The sequence below is a fragment of the Lipotes vexillifer genome, unplaced genomic scaffold (assembly GCF_000442215.2).
Source record: "Lipotes vexillifer unplaced genomic scaffold, Lipotes_vexillifer_v1.1 scaffold644, whole genome shotgun sequence".
NCBI lineage: Eukaryota > Metazoa > Chordata > Mammalia > Artiodactyla > Lipotidae > Lipotes > Lipotes vexillifer.
Genome location: NW_006783288.1, coordinates 345,772 through 360,809, shown reverse-complemented (window position 1 = coordinate 360,809; position 15,038 = coordinate 345,772). Strand labels below are relative to the sequence as shown.

Below are 15,038 nucleotides of genomic sequence, written 5' to 3'. Positions count from 1 at the left end.
GAAAGAGTGACCCATGGCTAATATTCTATAAAGTGAAACAGTTACGGTTTATTAGGAAATCTGAAATCTCCTTTCTCAGTTTCAGATAAATTTGTTAATTATAATAAAATGCATATCTTGAATTGTTTCGGGTTTTTTTTATATAGATTTCCAAAGGTTCCTTTATTTTCCTTTACCCGCCCAAAGTATTCTCTGAAAATACTTGCTCAAGAGAGGTAGCTTGCAGTTTGCAGAGTAAACAACCCATTTCTTTGAAAAGGAGATGAAGTTATGGAAGGGTTATAGGTGGTTTGGTATTTCATAGATAGCCTGGATTTTTGTCTCCTGTTTTTTATCCTGATAACACTGATTCTTGTCCAGTCTGACCAGTCTCAATCTGTCCTATGCTGGCTTCTTTTATAAATATCTCTTGGCAGTAGAGATTTCTTCCGATTGCTTATCCACGGTTGTGCCCTTTTATTTTTCTTAGGCAATATGCTTTTTAAAAGACTTTTTTTCTCTTTTCTTGTAACAGTCTTTGCCTCTACTTTGCTTTTTTTATTTTACCTCAAATTCTTTGCCTTTTATATGTTAAAACTTCCCTAAAACTAGCATCCCATCTATTCAAAATGGTCAATTTTGAGAAGTACTTCTTTGTGGAGCTGAGAGATGGATGAAATATGAAGGATAATCCTTTCAGTGATGCTTTGATTTTTTTGGATTCCCCTGCAAGCTTGGCTGTCCAAAGTAGATAGCTATTGGAGGATGGTTTTAGAGGATTTGGGGCTGTGGTTTGTAACTCTTTTGCTCAAAGAGCATATGATTGGTTTTTAGGAAACTAGATCCAAATTTGCTTACTAAGTGATTTTTAGAGTAGCCTGAACAGTTTGAGGCCATTTTCCCCAACTCTGCTATTTATTCTGTATCTGGAGTTTATAGATACCTTATCACTTGCATTTTCAACAGGCTTACATGCTCAAATGAAAATTCCTTGGGCTCGTCTGTTTGCAAAAGTTGATATATTTACGTTGTTGTTTGGTGGACTGGATAGGGATTTTTTTATTTTTATTTTTCCTTTAAAGTCAGAGTCAAGGCAAAATACCATTTTGAATTGTTTGGGGATTTTATTTTGATGCTGTAGGTCAGCTACCTTGTTGGTGATCTTTAGCTGCCAAGGTTGACAAGAATGGCTTGTTAGATTCTACAAGGTACACTAAGTACTCAGTTTATTCCCCAAGCTATCCTACAAACCCTTTTGATGCCCTAACATATAGCATTTGCTATTTTCTTATTTCTTACCAACGACAGAGGTATAAGATATTGTCAATTAAAAACATTTTCAATATGTAACCAAAACAGTACATGTTGACAAATTTATATTTTTTTAAAGTACTCTTGCTTCTTGATTTTAAGTTAATGGATGTGTCAGTTTTAGAATATTTGAACTTTTAGGCTAACTGAATATCTCTGCAAAGTTAGGTAGACCATTTTTGGGGGTTTGTTTTTGGCAGCATGTTAAGCACTTTTATTTTCTGGTATTTTTAGTCAGGGTTTAATTCTATGATCTTTGGTACTAAATTTCCTCAAGTCTGTGGACACATAGCAGGTGAGTAAGGGTATGTGAGTAGACCCAGAATGCGGTTCTAGAGAATGTTAAAGATTTAAATTGTGCTTATGTGCATGTATGGAATATGTATGTGAAAAGTACAATTGTGATCTTAAATCGAATAGCTTAATGTGAAGTAAGAATTGCATAGGTGTCGCACTTTTTGAAGCTTTGTTGTAATTTCAGCTGAACGACTTGTGTTTAGTGACAAGTGTTTAAATTCTTCGATGGAATCTCTAATAGTTTGTGAAATATGAATTCTCACATTTCTTATCTTCTGTTTTTAGCAGGTAATTGCTGCCATGGAAACACAACTGTCTAATGGGCCAACTTGCAATAACACAGCCAACGGTCCGACCACCATAAACAACAACTGCTCGTCACCAGTGGACTCCGGGAACACAGAGGACAGCAAGACCAACTTAATAGTCAACTATCTTCCTCAGAACATGACACAGGAGGAACTAAAGAGTCTTTTTGGGAGCATCGGTGAGATAGAGTCCTGTAAGCTTGTAAGGGACAAAATAACAGGTATGCAGTTTTATGTAAGGTTCCTCACATGTAAAAGATTGTGTTTTAAGGTATGGGAAAATAAGTTTACTGCTTGTAAATGATTCAGTGCTCGAGTTTTACACATCTAGATTTTCTCTCTGTTTCTGGCTACATCAACAGTATGAAACTTAGTTTTAGAGAGTTTTAAGTTTTCCTTTTGAAGCATAAAATAATATAATAACTAGACTTTTTTATAATCTGAACTATACAATAACATCTTTGAAAAATGCTTTAAAGGTGTGTGTGTGTCTGGAGCAGCAAGTGTCATGTTAACCTTCAGTTTTGAGATCTTTGAGCTACGTGATTTAGCATTTCAACAATGAAATACAAGGAGAATTGTTTTTTAGGAGAGGAAAAAACCTCTTAAAATGTCCTTTTTCTTAAGTCTCTATAGTCCTCCATTTGTATGGCCAAGTAAATGGTAAATTAACATTGTCAGTACGTAAATATTTGTACTGATACAATTTGAGTTTGGTAAGATCTTAGCTTCTGGAAAAAGTGGTGTATGAGTGCCCCTTTTATAAAGATAAGAATGAAAAGATGAGTATTTAGCCTTTCATAATGGTATATTTTGAATATTGGGTAGTGGAAAATCTCCTTAGTATTTTGTAAGATTTGATTAAATTTTTAGAATAAGGCAAAACCTAATTAAGGAGAGTGTTCTTGGCAGAGAAGGGTTAATGCTTCCTGCGGGAGTTGTTTTTAAACACTGAACATTAATGAAGTGTAGACAGACTCTAGCTTTTTCATGTTACTGTTAAATTTGAGTGATGGTGTGTATTAAATGGCTTATAACCAAAATATTAAGCTAAATATTTGAAATGAGGAAAGGATACTTAAAGGCAGTTTGAGGAGTTGGACGAGGAGTCTGAACTTTGACTGGTCGTATGATGTTGGTCACGTCAACCCTTGGCTTCAGCTCTAGGTTTCCCTTGGTAAAATGAGGTAGAAGGCAGAGGAAGGGGTCCCTAGCTAATTTCTGAGGCCAATTCTAACTTTTTCTGAGATGGTACCTTTAGCTGTTCTTTTATCAAGACAGCAGGGCTTATTGTCTCCAGGGTGACTTAGAGCTGTCACCTGGGCTTGGACTCATAGTCGTATTTACTTGAGATACGGATTGAGGTTCACAGAGAGAATTTATTCATTAAAATCAAGTAAACCAAGTAAAAACTAAGTAAAACCTGGTTGTCATCAATCCATACATAATTGTATTGTAACTAATTATGTTACTTAGATGTTCACCATGATTATCAGGAAGGTTTCTTTTTTGTTTTTGAATATTGATAATTGAATGGATGAGATTTTTCCATTTCTTTTTCCAAAATCAGTGTGAGCAGCATATGTAAAATTTATACGTGAAATTTATTAAAGAAACAGTTTTTGAAAAGTTGGGAAAGGTAGAGGACAAAGGCTTTTTATTATATGTGTCTGTCCTGGTACTGAATTTTATTTTATGTTTTTAGCAAAACAGCATCCTTTTATATGTGAATTTTGCAGTCTCTTCGACATAAATGTGATAAATGGTTTGAAGGTTTTGACATAAATGATGAGATTTCTGATTTGATTGCTTAGTAGTTATTCTTATTATTTAAAAAAATGTTGCTTGAACTAGGCATAAAGGTCACATTTTTTGTTATGGTAGATGAAAACAGTAAACCAATCCTTTGTATTAGGTATTTTCCACAGGAAACATTGCACAGATTTTCATCTCTTACCTCTGGTCAGTCTTGAATTATCTTACTCTTCTGTAAACCTTTTACTAGAGCTATTATGTGGCAAAATTGGATAAATTTGACTTCTGTATCTTCAGACCCTTTGCTTCTCTGGCTTTACGTGGAGGATGGTAGTAATAGAACCACAGCGCATGGGTAATCTGAAAGAGTACCTGGTTAGATACTTAGATACTGGCAGAGTGTGTTAACATTTGTTGTCCATTTCTTTCACTCCCTCAACCCATTGCCTTTTCAGGGAGAGCTGGATAATGGAGGTTTCCACCATAGTGAAATTTCTGTTTAAAATCTCTCATAAGCTGAGTACCCTAGAAAATGAACAGTGAGCACCAAGGTCAAAAGATGTTTTTTCTAAGCTTAGTTCCATGATTTAGTCATAAATATTCCTCAAAATAACCATTGCACTGACAGACAAGTTTGAGAAAAATCTGTACTCTGTAGTTTTTAAGAACCATATTGCAGATCATTAACATAATAAAAACTACATTAAAATCCTGCAGTAAAGAAACCAGTTTGATTTACAGTTCCCCAGTCTTATTTAATCACAGAACTCATGGCGGGGTGTGTGTGGAAATACCTCCTTGACACTAGATTTCCATCGAACGTGTTGCTTTGGAAGTCATTTGTTAACTGTTTATCAGAAAATCTGTAATTCTTCCATAAAACCTGTTCACGTCAATAAAATATGAGCATGTTTCATAAAATGAACATCCATGATAATGAACTATAAATTAAAAAGTTGAGTAGGCACATCGGAATACTAAGGACCTCTTCTAGTAACCCTGTTTTGATTTGGCCCACTAATGTCTTATTCTTGGTATGTGTTAAATCAGTATTTAGATGGGTCTGAATTGTTTAGCTTCAAACATAAAATTACCTTAGATTTTTTTTTGTTATTCTGAGTTTCTTAGTAAGTACATGTATTGAACAAAATAGTCTAGTACATAGATTTCTAAAACTGGGTTTTGAATTGTTGCACTTGGCAAAGTGGGCATGTCTTCTGAAGAAGCTACTATTAACATATCTCTGAAAAGGTTTTGAAAGAATCTGTGGGGATTTGGACCCTGCGCTGTGGCATTTAGCATTAGTCATCTTGAGCAGTTTTTCAGTATACGTTTTTAGGGTCAGGGCAGAGTTTCTCAGTCCCTCTCTAATTATCCAACTTATTCTACCTCCTGGGGAGCTACCAGGCCAGCTCCTGGTATCTGATTTTGTAGGAGCGGGAGCATTAATTGATTGGGTTGTGAGAAGACTGGGATCACTCTGTGGGAAGAAGATTTACATCCCTCCTTTTCACTTTTCTTAAGTCTTTCCTTACTTAAATAATGCTAAAACTAAGAAACTGTATTTCAGGCACAAAATACCTAGTTAGGAAAGTATGTGCCTCTTTCCTAAGTCCTAAAAGAGAGTATATCATTTTTAGATTGTGTCATTGTTAGCAAATTAATGTCCCTATTTTCACAGAATGAGGATTAGGGAAATACATTAAGAAATGTGTTCAGTTTCAAATACAATTATCTTCTTTCTAGTCGAAATTCTATTTATTATGTTGTTCATCAGGCTCTCGCTTTGGGCTTATGCCAGCTTTATGCTTCACCCTGTTTCCTATCTATAGGCATTAATTATGAGAAGCTAATGCTGTTTGTACAGCTTAGCTGATGTCGGTCTGTCCCTTTGAGTTCTCAAATGCACTTCAGAGTCCTTGACACCTGCTGATGCTGCAGGAGTAAAATGGATTTTATGAAGCAGGGAATAATAGAGCGTTGAGAGTCAGAAAAACCCTTGAGGTGATCTTAGCCAGCTCCCTCGCTGACAGGTGAGGAGAGGCCCAGCTTTGTTGACATGTTGAGTCCAAGACTACACATCTATTAAATGGCAGAGCAGGGACCCTAATTCTGGTTTTCTCATTCTTCCCTAGCATGTTTCCTCCTTGCCTTTGTTGGAGGGCCAGAACTCACTCTTTAAAAGCTAAGCACAGGACCAGCTGATGAATTTCTAGTGAGACGTATAACTTGTACAGGGGTCACGAAGGGGCATCTTCTGGTGAGTGGTGAGTCTTCCACAGGAGGAGAGTGGAAGATTTTTGAGGGTCAAGGAGTGAGGGGTACATGCAACTAATGAGAGCATCCATGCTTCTCTAGAAACTTTAAATCTATGGTTGTCAATTCAGATAGTCTAGCCCTGTGGTTCCCAAGTCTGGCTGCACATCCTTACCTGAGGGAGTTTTAAATAATAAAGATTTCAGGGCTTCCCTGGTGGTGCAGTGGTTGAGAATCTGCCTGCTAATGCAGGGGACACGGGTTCGAGCCCTGGTCTGGGAGGATCCCACATGCCGCGGAGCAACTGGGCCCGTGAGCCACAACTACTGAGCCTGTGCATCTGGAGCCTGTGCTCCGCAACAAGAGAGGCCACGATAGTGAGAGGCCCGCACACCGCAATGAAGAGTGGCCCCCACTTGCCACAACTAGAGAAAGCCCTCACACAGAAACGAAGACCCAACACAGCAAAAGTAAAAACATAAATAAATTAATAAACTCCTACCCCCAACATCTTCTAAAAAAAAAAAAATAATAAAGATTTCAGAGACCCTGGGAATCTGTTGTCATGAAAGCTCCCTAGGTGATTTGATGGGCAAGTGAGCAGTTTGGGGAATCATAGTCTTTATGGTCAGTAGAGTACCTGCATTGGAATCGCCTGGGATGACTGTCAGAAATGCAAGTTCCTGGGCCCTGCCCAGATCTACCTATGGAATCAGTCTCTGTAGGTAGGGCCTGGAATGTGCCAATTACCTGGGAGTTATTGACTTCTTTTCCTGAACATTTTGCAGGGAGATAGAACCAAGGATTTCCAGGTTTATCTGAATTCTGGCTGGAGGTGGGTGGGACAGGTGGGTGTAACTGCAGTGCCTAATTGTATGGCAAACGAAGTTTCAGATGCTGTTCCCTCCCCAGCTTTTGATCTCCTGGGGGTCAGGACTAGAAACGTTGAATGTAAAAGTCACTGGGCTGTGTCTTTACTGAATGCCTGACCTGTCCTTAAAAGAGTGTGTGCGTATGTAGGTATGTGCGTTTGCACGTATGTGTCTGTAAGTGTGTAATTAGTTTTCACGACTCCAGGATAGCTTGTTTTCCTTCAAAAAGAGGAGATAAGAGAATTATAGTTGAAGACCTCAGGTAATGAGTGTTGCTCTTTTTAATTTTGATGTGATAGCTTCATTCTTAGCCTAGGAATTGCTTGAGGTGCGCCCTATGCTGACCCCATAAACTGCCAATTAGAAGCTTTCAGACAAAATGGAAAAACAAAGGCCAAAACAAACATATAAAAATACAAATTACAGGGGCCCAGAGGAGGGGAGGGGCTTTGCAGATGTAGATTATCTGTGGACAGGCAGTGCCTTGGATGGTAACACCTCTTTTTTTTTTTTTCCCCTTCCTGAGGGCGCATGGGGTAAAAATCTCATATAAAATGTGAGGGTTCTTAACTTATGTCCCTGTTGCTTCCTGAGAACTTCAAAGTTAGTTTTAATGCTGGTTTATTTTATGAAGATAATGTGATTTTCAAACTTTATTTTGATGGCACGATATTTTCCCCTCCTCTTTTTAACAAATATACTCTTAGCTCCTCAGGATTGAAACAGATAAGTGGTATTTTATAAGTCTAATGCATACCTTCAAATTTAACAGCATTTATTTACTGTGATGAAGTCAGTCAGTCACAGTGAGCCCAAGGCTGTGATGAACACTAATTTGAAAATGTGGTTGTGTGCATCAGTTACAGTCTTAATGTCAGCTGTTAGTTGTAGGTATCCATAGTATCAAGAGATTAAGAATTCTGATTCTTGCAGACAGGTACTTGAAAAGATCTGGGCGGGTGGGTGGGGGGGTAGGTGGGTGGTGGTAGCTTAATAAATACCTCATTTTGCTGACTCTGGGTGCTATTTAATTAGAAATTTGGCAGAAAGGCTGGGTGTATGCCCAGGTATTCACAAAACAAGATAACTTGGCAGCACAGGGTAAATGCCTTGATGCCTAGTGTATTAACTGGAATATACATTTGAATATGGCTGTCTTTAGATATTAGTGCCTAAGTTTGTATAAAATGAAATTTATATGAGATGAAATTTACTTTTTTGTGGTATTGAAGAAACTATTTGTCTATTTATCAATATATCTTTAAATCACATTATTTTTCCATGTACTCTTTTTTCTTCCAAACGTCATGACTAATCAGTCATTTCAAAAATTTGATGTTACTACTTGATGTTACTGGTTTTTATAAAGTTTCAGGGACAAACTTTAAAATTTATTCTTTCAGGTTTATTTTTCTCCACTCAGACCTAACTTGGGTGTTTTATAGAACAATTTTCAAAGTGTCAGTCTTGAGTAATTTAGATGAAGGATTTCAGGATGATGAAATTAGAAATTTATAAGATTTAAGAAACCTAGTACTTTATTTATTTTTTCTCTTTTTAAAAAAATCATTGTCAGGGAGGAAAAACTTTTCTCCACCCTCTTAGTTTAATTTGCAAGCCCCCAATTACTGAACCTAACAAAAGATAAGTTATACAGTGTTATATGTCCATTGTATCTCAGTGAAACTGGGGGAAAAAGGGATTAACAGGAGAAGAGGCAACACAGTTTTTAGTAATATTTCACATGCATTGGAGTTCACAGAAAAAAAGTGAAGCAAAGAAGTTGTTAGACTCTGGGACTTATATACCATTTTAACAAAGCAAAGGGGGTTTGGGTTCTGAGGGTGGGTAAATTGTAGTGGAGTGACCAAGAAAATATATAGGGGGAACTAATGGAAGATGAGAGCTATTTTAGCAAGGTTTATCTATGCAGATTCATCTTGGTGCTGACTCTCCATCCCCAGTGGTAAGAGTTGCTCTCCTCTTCCTGGTATAGGAGAGGGGAACACCTTCACAAGGGAAGTTTATAACCTGCTTTTGGGCAGAAAAGGGTAGGGCAGAGAAGAGTACTCTTCCTGCATCTGTTGATTCTTAATTGCCTTTAACTCAAAATATTCCTTATGCTTATAACTGGCATATTTGTGGGGGTGGCAAGGCATATTCTGACTCTCTTCACCATGAAATAAGTTTAACTCTCAGCAGACTTAGAAGAGTTTCTTCTTCTGATAGCCTGTGGTAATGAAACCTTAAATGACTAGTTTCTGGGAAGAAAAACATCTATTGTGAGGATATGGAAAAGTTTGAAAGAGAACCATTCCTGATTAATTTGTAAATCATCTGGATTTTTGTTTCTCTGATTTCTTGATGGTGATCTTTGTATTAATTTGTTTTATTCCACTAGAAGGAAATGAAGAAAAGTATTGTAACTCTCAAGAGCAGGTTGCACAGTTCTCCAGCAGCTTTTGAAGACTATTTACTGTGAAAATGAGGTTGAACCTGTTGGTTAAATGAAGTTTAGGAGTTTTGATTCTGTGCTTTCTTGGCCCTTGTTGTCACTGGGACGTTTTGCCAATAGATTAGGAACATAGTGTTTTAGTGCCCTTGACCTTACTGCATTATTAGTTTGTTACAAAACATAAACTTTGTTAATGTATGCAAATTCATAGAAAACAGAATACAGTTGAAGTTCTTTTGTAAGGATTCACCCCTTGAAATTTAGCAAGATATGAATGCGTGTGTGCTCTTTGCTATTCCAGAACTTTCCACAGTGTTTCTTCTAGTTTTTGTTTACTTTTACATCAGAAAAAGTATACATACATACATATATCTATACATCAGGTGGTATAGAATAGAAACCATTTTCAATTTATTACTTAGTGGCTGTCATCATAATGATGGAAAAATGTAGATGAGAAAAAGATGAACTAAATGGAAGAACATAAAGAACAAATTCTGATCCAGGAATCCTTCTTCTTTTTAAAATCTATAGAATGCTAAAATTCTGTTTCTCAGGTATGCGATTGATTTATCAATCTGCTTTTCTTTTGGTGGATTTTACTCTATTTTACTGCCTTATCTGTTACACTACCTTAGCACCAGCCTTTGCTTTCTTAACTTTCTAAATTATGAGTAGAGTAAAGTGTTTTTCTTTTGCACCTATTGGAACATTTCCTTTTAAATATTACTTGAACAGAATAGTTGATCGTTGAAACTAAAGCTGTGCTTCAGAATTTGCCACCTTCTTTTGAGCTTGTTCTAAGTTACTTGACTTTCAAGTCCACTGCTGCTACTGAATTTTGAGAGCTGGGGAAACCATCAGAGTGTCCTTTCCAGCTAAAAACACTAACTTTAAAAAATATTTTCTGTCATTTTACTTGTGAGTGTCTTTTGATCTGTCAGGCCTATGCAGTGACTCATTTAGCGTGATTTACTTCTTTTTTTTAGCATTTAATTAATTACTTATTTTTTGGCCGTGCCATGAAGCTTGCGGGATCTTAGTTCCCTGACTCAGTGATTGAACCTGGGCTGTGGCAGTGAAAGCATCAAGTCCTAATCACTGGACTGCCAGGGAATTCCCTAGCATGTTTTACTTCTTAATGTATCTGGTTTTGCTTCTTAAAGTATCAGAATGTCAGTTTTTGACACCATTGGATATCCCTTTTGTTGGTTATGGTATCTGTCATACATTTTTTGAGAGACTTCAAGCTGTAAAGCAGCATTGGCAGCTCTTCCAAGTATTGTGAAGAAATGGGGCCTCATTTAAAACTATATTTCTTGTGATCTAACTACTCAGTAGTCTCTTACATCATACATCACCGTAGGTAATTGAGGGGTGATGGCAGAGGCCAGGTCTAAGACCTGCTGTCCTCCCTGTTGGAGGACCCCTGCCCATCCCAGAGGGTCTTAGACATAGCCTCCTTTGGCTGGCCCAGCCCTGCCCTGAGCCAGAGCACAGGGTAAGTGTGTTCAGCCAGAAGAACCAGGAGGGCTTTCCTGTCTTTCAGATCAGACTGTCATCCACTTCTAGCGTGCTGTGCCTGCGCTGAAGAAGTTCATTTCTTTGGAATCCAAAGAGCAAAAGTTGCACAGGGTTCCCTGAAGCCTGGAGCCTCTGGGTGGGACTGAGTGGGAGGAGGGGAGACAACCATCTGTACCTCTTGCGGCCCAGGAGACTGACCATTTAAGAAGGAGAAGAAGAAGAAAGCAATATTCAGTTTAAACTGTATTGATAAGTGTTTCTTCCCATCTTTCCATGTGAAGTGGACTTTGAATGCAGGGGTGGTAATAGTATTTACCAAACCCCTATGTACACTAGGGTTGTTATTATGTTATTAGCTTAGCTTGGCATCAAGTTCTTGGGATTAACATTGAAACAAAATGCCTGCTGTCTTCAACTCCCCGGCTAGGGAGGTGGGCTCATGAGCACTACTTTTATTAGAGGTTTTAGCCTAGAAAGAACACGTTACACTTAAGTTTAAATCCCAGCCTAGGCACTTACTTTATATGAGCTGTTTGACTCCCAACTTCAGTTTCTTCCATAAAGTGCCTAGCATGTTGGGGTACTCTCTGTCTCCCCAGTCCCTTCTTACCAGTTAATATTCATTTGGTTAGAAGACAGTTGTAGATGTTTTTTTCTTTGGGTAAACTGATTTTTGAAAAAAATCTCCAAATAATTCTGTTGTCTTAGAATTCTTAGATTTTCTCATGATGTGGGAAGTTTGCAAAGCTAATTTCCTGTTCTTTGCTTTCTAGGTGATTTGACGAACAAAATTGATTTTCTAGGAGTGGGACAAAGTGGGACTAGGAAATACAAGGCAGGACTTGTGAGCCCAGAAAGATGATTAATGATATTACACCAGCTTCTCTGAACTAGAGCACTGGAGTATGGAGTTATTGCTCTGTGTGGTATTGTGTGAATGTTATTCAGAATGAATTAGCTTGATTTAAAATATGGACGTACTCTAAGCCAAGCTTCCCCAGTGGAGTGTTATTGATCTGGAAGGTCCGCAAGTTGTTAAATAGAGCCATGAGGTATCAGATAGATGAAAACTAACTGAGGCTTGTTTTCACTGTTACTGACAGATTCTTCCTTAAGATTAATACCCCTTTAATATAAATTGTAAATACCAGTACTAAATATTCTAATTTCATAAAGTAAGGTTTTCAAGTAGAGAAATGGAGATGTGTGTATGTGGATGTTAAGAAGCCCAGTATTCCTGTAGTGTTAGCAGATCAGAGGACTTAGAAAAAAATTGCTGTCCCTTTGTTTTCTTTCGGTTGAAATATTCATTGAAAGCATCTAAAGCATTGCTTTATTCAGTCATCACAGATTTTACAGATTCTAGTTTGTGTAAGGGGGGGTGGCGATTTCCATGAGGGCATGGTTAACTTAGCAGATGCAATTTTACATCTTGTTTTCCTTTTTTTGTTAAATCCTTATGCATATTGTGAATTAGAGTTTATTTTTAGCTCTTAATGAGTTCTTTTCTCATCATTGTACTTTTTGTTGGAACTCTGTTTTCTACATAATGCTTTGATTTTGAAGGGGGAGTGTATATGGCTCACAAGTCTTGTATCCATCCCCAATCCCCACTCCAACTCAACTAGAATTTGCATTTTTTTCATTTGAGGCAATAGATCTGGTTATGTTACCTTGTAGAGTAGATGTGGTGATGCCCTTGACTCTTCACAACCTGTTTGACCTTCGGGATTTATCCTGAGAAAGTCAGATTCTCCCTTTAAAGTAAGGTTTAAAGGAGACATATCTGCATATAAACAGGTAAGCCAGAATCATTTCATTGTATTCAGTGTCACTGGAGCCTGAGGGAGCAACTTTATTTCTACACGTTTTGAGCTTTAAATCCAGTCTTAAGGAGTCACTGGGTCATTAACACTGGCCTCCAAGATACTGTGTTCTGAATCCTTCTTCCTAACCCTGATACTTGTTTCTGAGAGCTTTTTTCATACCACTAAAATGAATTATAGTTGCTTTTAGTCCACTTTAAAATGTATCTAAATAGGCTGGTTATGGTGTGTCAGATCAATTGATATCACTTCTATAAAATAAAGGCACTTTCCTAAATGATCTGAAATCATATCTAGCCCTAGAATTCTGTGACTTTCTCTTGTGAACATAACTGCAAAGTTAGTTCTTCTTAAGCATAGTGCTTAGGGATTCTGACATGTATGGTGCAGACAACATATTACCTTTTCAAGCAGAATGATTTGGGATCTAACACTTAACCTCAAGATATTTAACCAGGGTTGTTTTTAGACCCTTATATTCTTGGTATTTCTGGGCCTTTATTTCAGGGGTAAATTCCCTTCATTCATGCTGTAATCAGGTTGAAATACAGAATTGTCAATACTGATTTGTTACTGTGTTTTTTTATCAAAACATTTCCTTTTGTAAGTGCTGGAAATTGGAAGCCTTTCCAAAAAGGCATGATAAGGTTGTTCACTGCATTATATTCCCCAATTCCGTATTTGGGAACATTAAAAACAGACCTAATGAGCTATTAAAAATCAGAATGTGGAATCTTCTGAGCTTAGGTTCCTTGATTTTTTTTGAAATTTTAGTTCTTTGAGTGTTTATGGAAAACAACGTTATGTGGACATAGCCATCATGTAAGGAGGGCATCTAATATTCTTTCCTGGTTTCTAGAGCTGGACAGCAGAGTTTTAAAGAGTCCCTCCTGCCTTTTTTTGAGGGTGGTGGTGGTGAGATATTGCAAATGAACTTAATTTAGTGTATACAGTTCTTAGGTGATTTTGGGTAGGTGAAAGTAAACATCAAAGAGGGAGGAGTGAGGCTTAGCTGTTTCTCAAGACCAAATTCTGCCACATGTACAGACATCTAGCAGGCTGGCCCTAAGTGACTGATATAGTTACTTTGCCACCTTAATGAAGTCCCAGTTCTCTGTTCTTTTTTAGGTGCTTCGAACACACCTTCTATGAAATGTTCACTTGAGGCTGACAGCATTCCAGAGATGGGGATCTGTGCCCTCTGTTTGCATATGCAAAAGGAAATCCTTCTAAACAAAGGCTGAACCCAGGACCATTTCATATTTAGGGGTCCTATCCATAAGGGTACAAGTTAAAGCCATCTTGGATTCTTGTGTCCTGTTTATACAGGGGTGGGTACTGTCTGTAAACTACTTTAGCACATCTGCATATCTTGAATACCTTTGATTTTACCAATGAGACCCCATTTCTAACTCTCATTACACTAATTAACAATAAGTAGCTTAAGGAGCAAAAACCCATTTTGACATTCATTATACTAATTAGCAGAGAAATGGTTGTTGATTTAGATATGGATAGTAGATAGTCTTGTTAACTAGTCACTTTTGGAGGTTGGTCCTTACTTGTGTTTTGCTAGTTAATTATTTCTGGGCTGTGTGTGCATTCAGGATAGTGTGTTAGATGACCACTCCTAGAATTAAAGCTACTGTCACATAAATAACATCACACTGATTCATGACAAATTAAAAAAAAAATTAATTGTGGTAAAATATATATATAACATAAAGTTTACCATTTTAACCATTTTAAGTGTATAGGTCCATGGCATTAAGTATATTCACAATGTTGTACGGCTATCACCACTATTTGTAGAACCAGTTCATCATGCCAAACAGAAACTCTGTACCCATTAAACAGTAACTCCCCACCCTGTTTCCCCCAAGCCATTGGCAACCACCATTGTACTTTTTATCTCTATGAATTTGCCTATTCTGGGTACCTCATATAAGTAAAAAGTGAAATTGTACAGTATTTGTTATACCAAAGTACTTTATTTTTTATAAATTTATTTATTTTATTTACTTATTTTTGGCTGTGTTGGGTCTTCGTTGCTGCATGCGGGCTCTCTCCAGTTGTGGCTAGCAGGAGCTACTCTTCGTTGCAGTGCGTGGCCTTCTCATTGCGGTGGCTTCTCGTTGCGGAGCACGGGCTCTAGGGTGCATGGGCTTCAGTGGTTGCAGCACGTGGGCTCAATAGCTGTGGCTTGTGGGCTCTAGAGCACAGGCTCAGTAGTTGTGGCACACGGGCTCAGTTGCTCCGTGGCATGTGGGATCTTCCAGGACCGGTGCTCAAACTCGTGTCCCCTGCATTGGCAGGCAGATTCTTAACCACTGTGCCACCAGGGAAGCCCTACCAAAGTACTTTAAAAGTAAATTTTATATATATATATATATATATATATATATATATATATATATATACACACACACACACACACACACACACATATATATAT

The 15,038-nt window shown here is 37.6% G+C and overlaps 1 protein-coding gene across 4 annotated transcripts in view; it reads left to right on the top strand.

The window, feature by feature from the left end:
- ELAVL2 (ELAV like RNA binding protein 2) overlaps positions 1-15,038 on the top strand; it is a 133,160-nt gene that overhangs the window by 59,556 nt on the left and 58,566 nt on the right. For all 4 annotated transcript variants that reach the window (XM_007455907.1, XM_007455909.1, XM_007455908.1 and 1 more), the window contains exon 2: positions 1,873-2,116. In XM_007455907.1, the coding sequence (XP_007455969.1) occupies positions 1,888-2,116 (229 nt within the window). In that variant the 5' untranslated portion in view covers positions 1,873-1,887. The remainder of the gene's footprint in view (positions 1-1,872; positions 2,117-15,038) is intronic.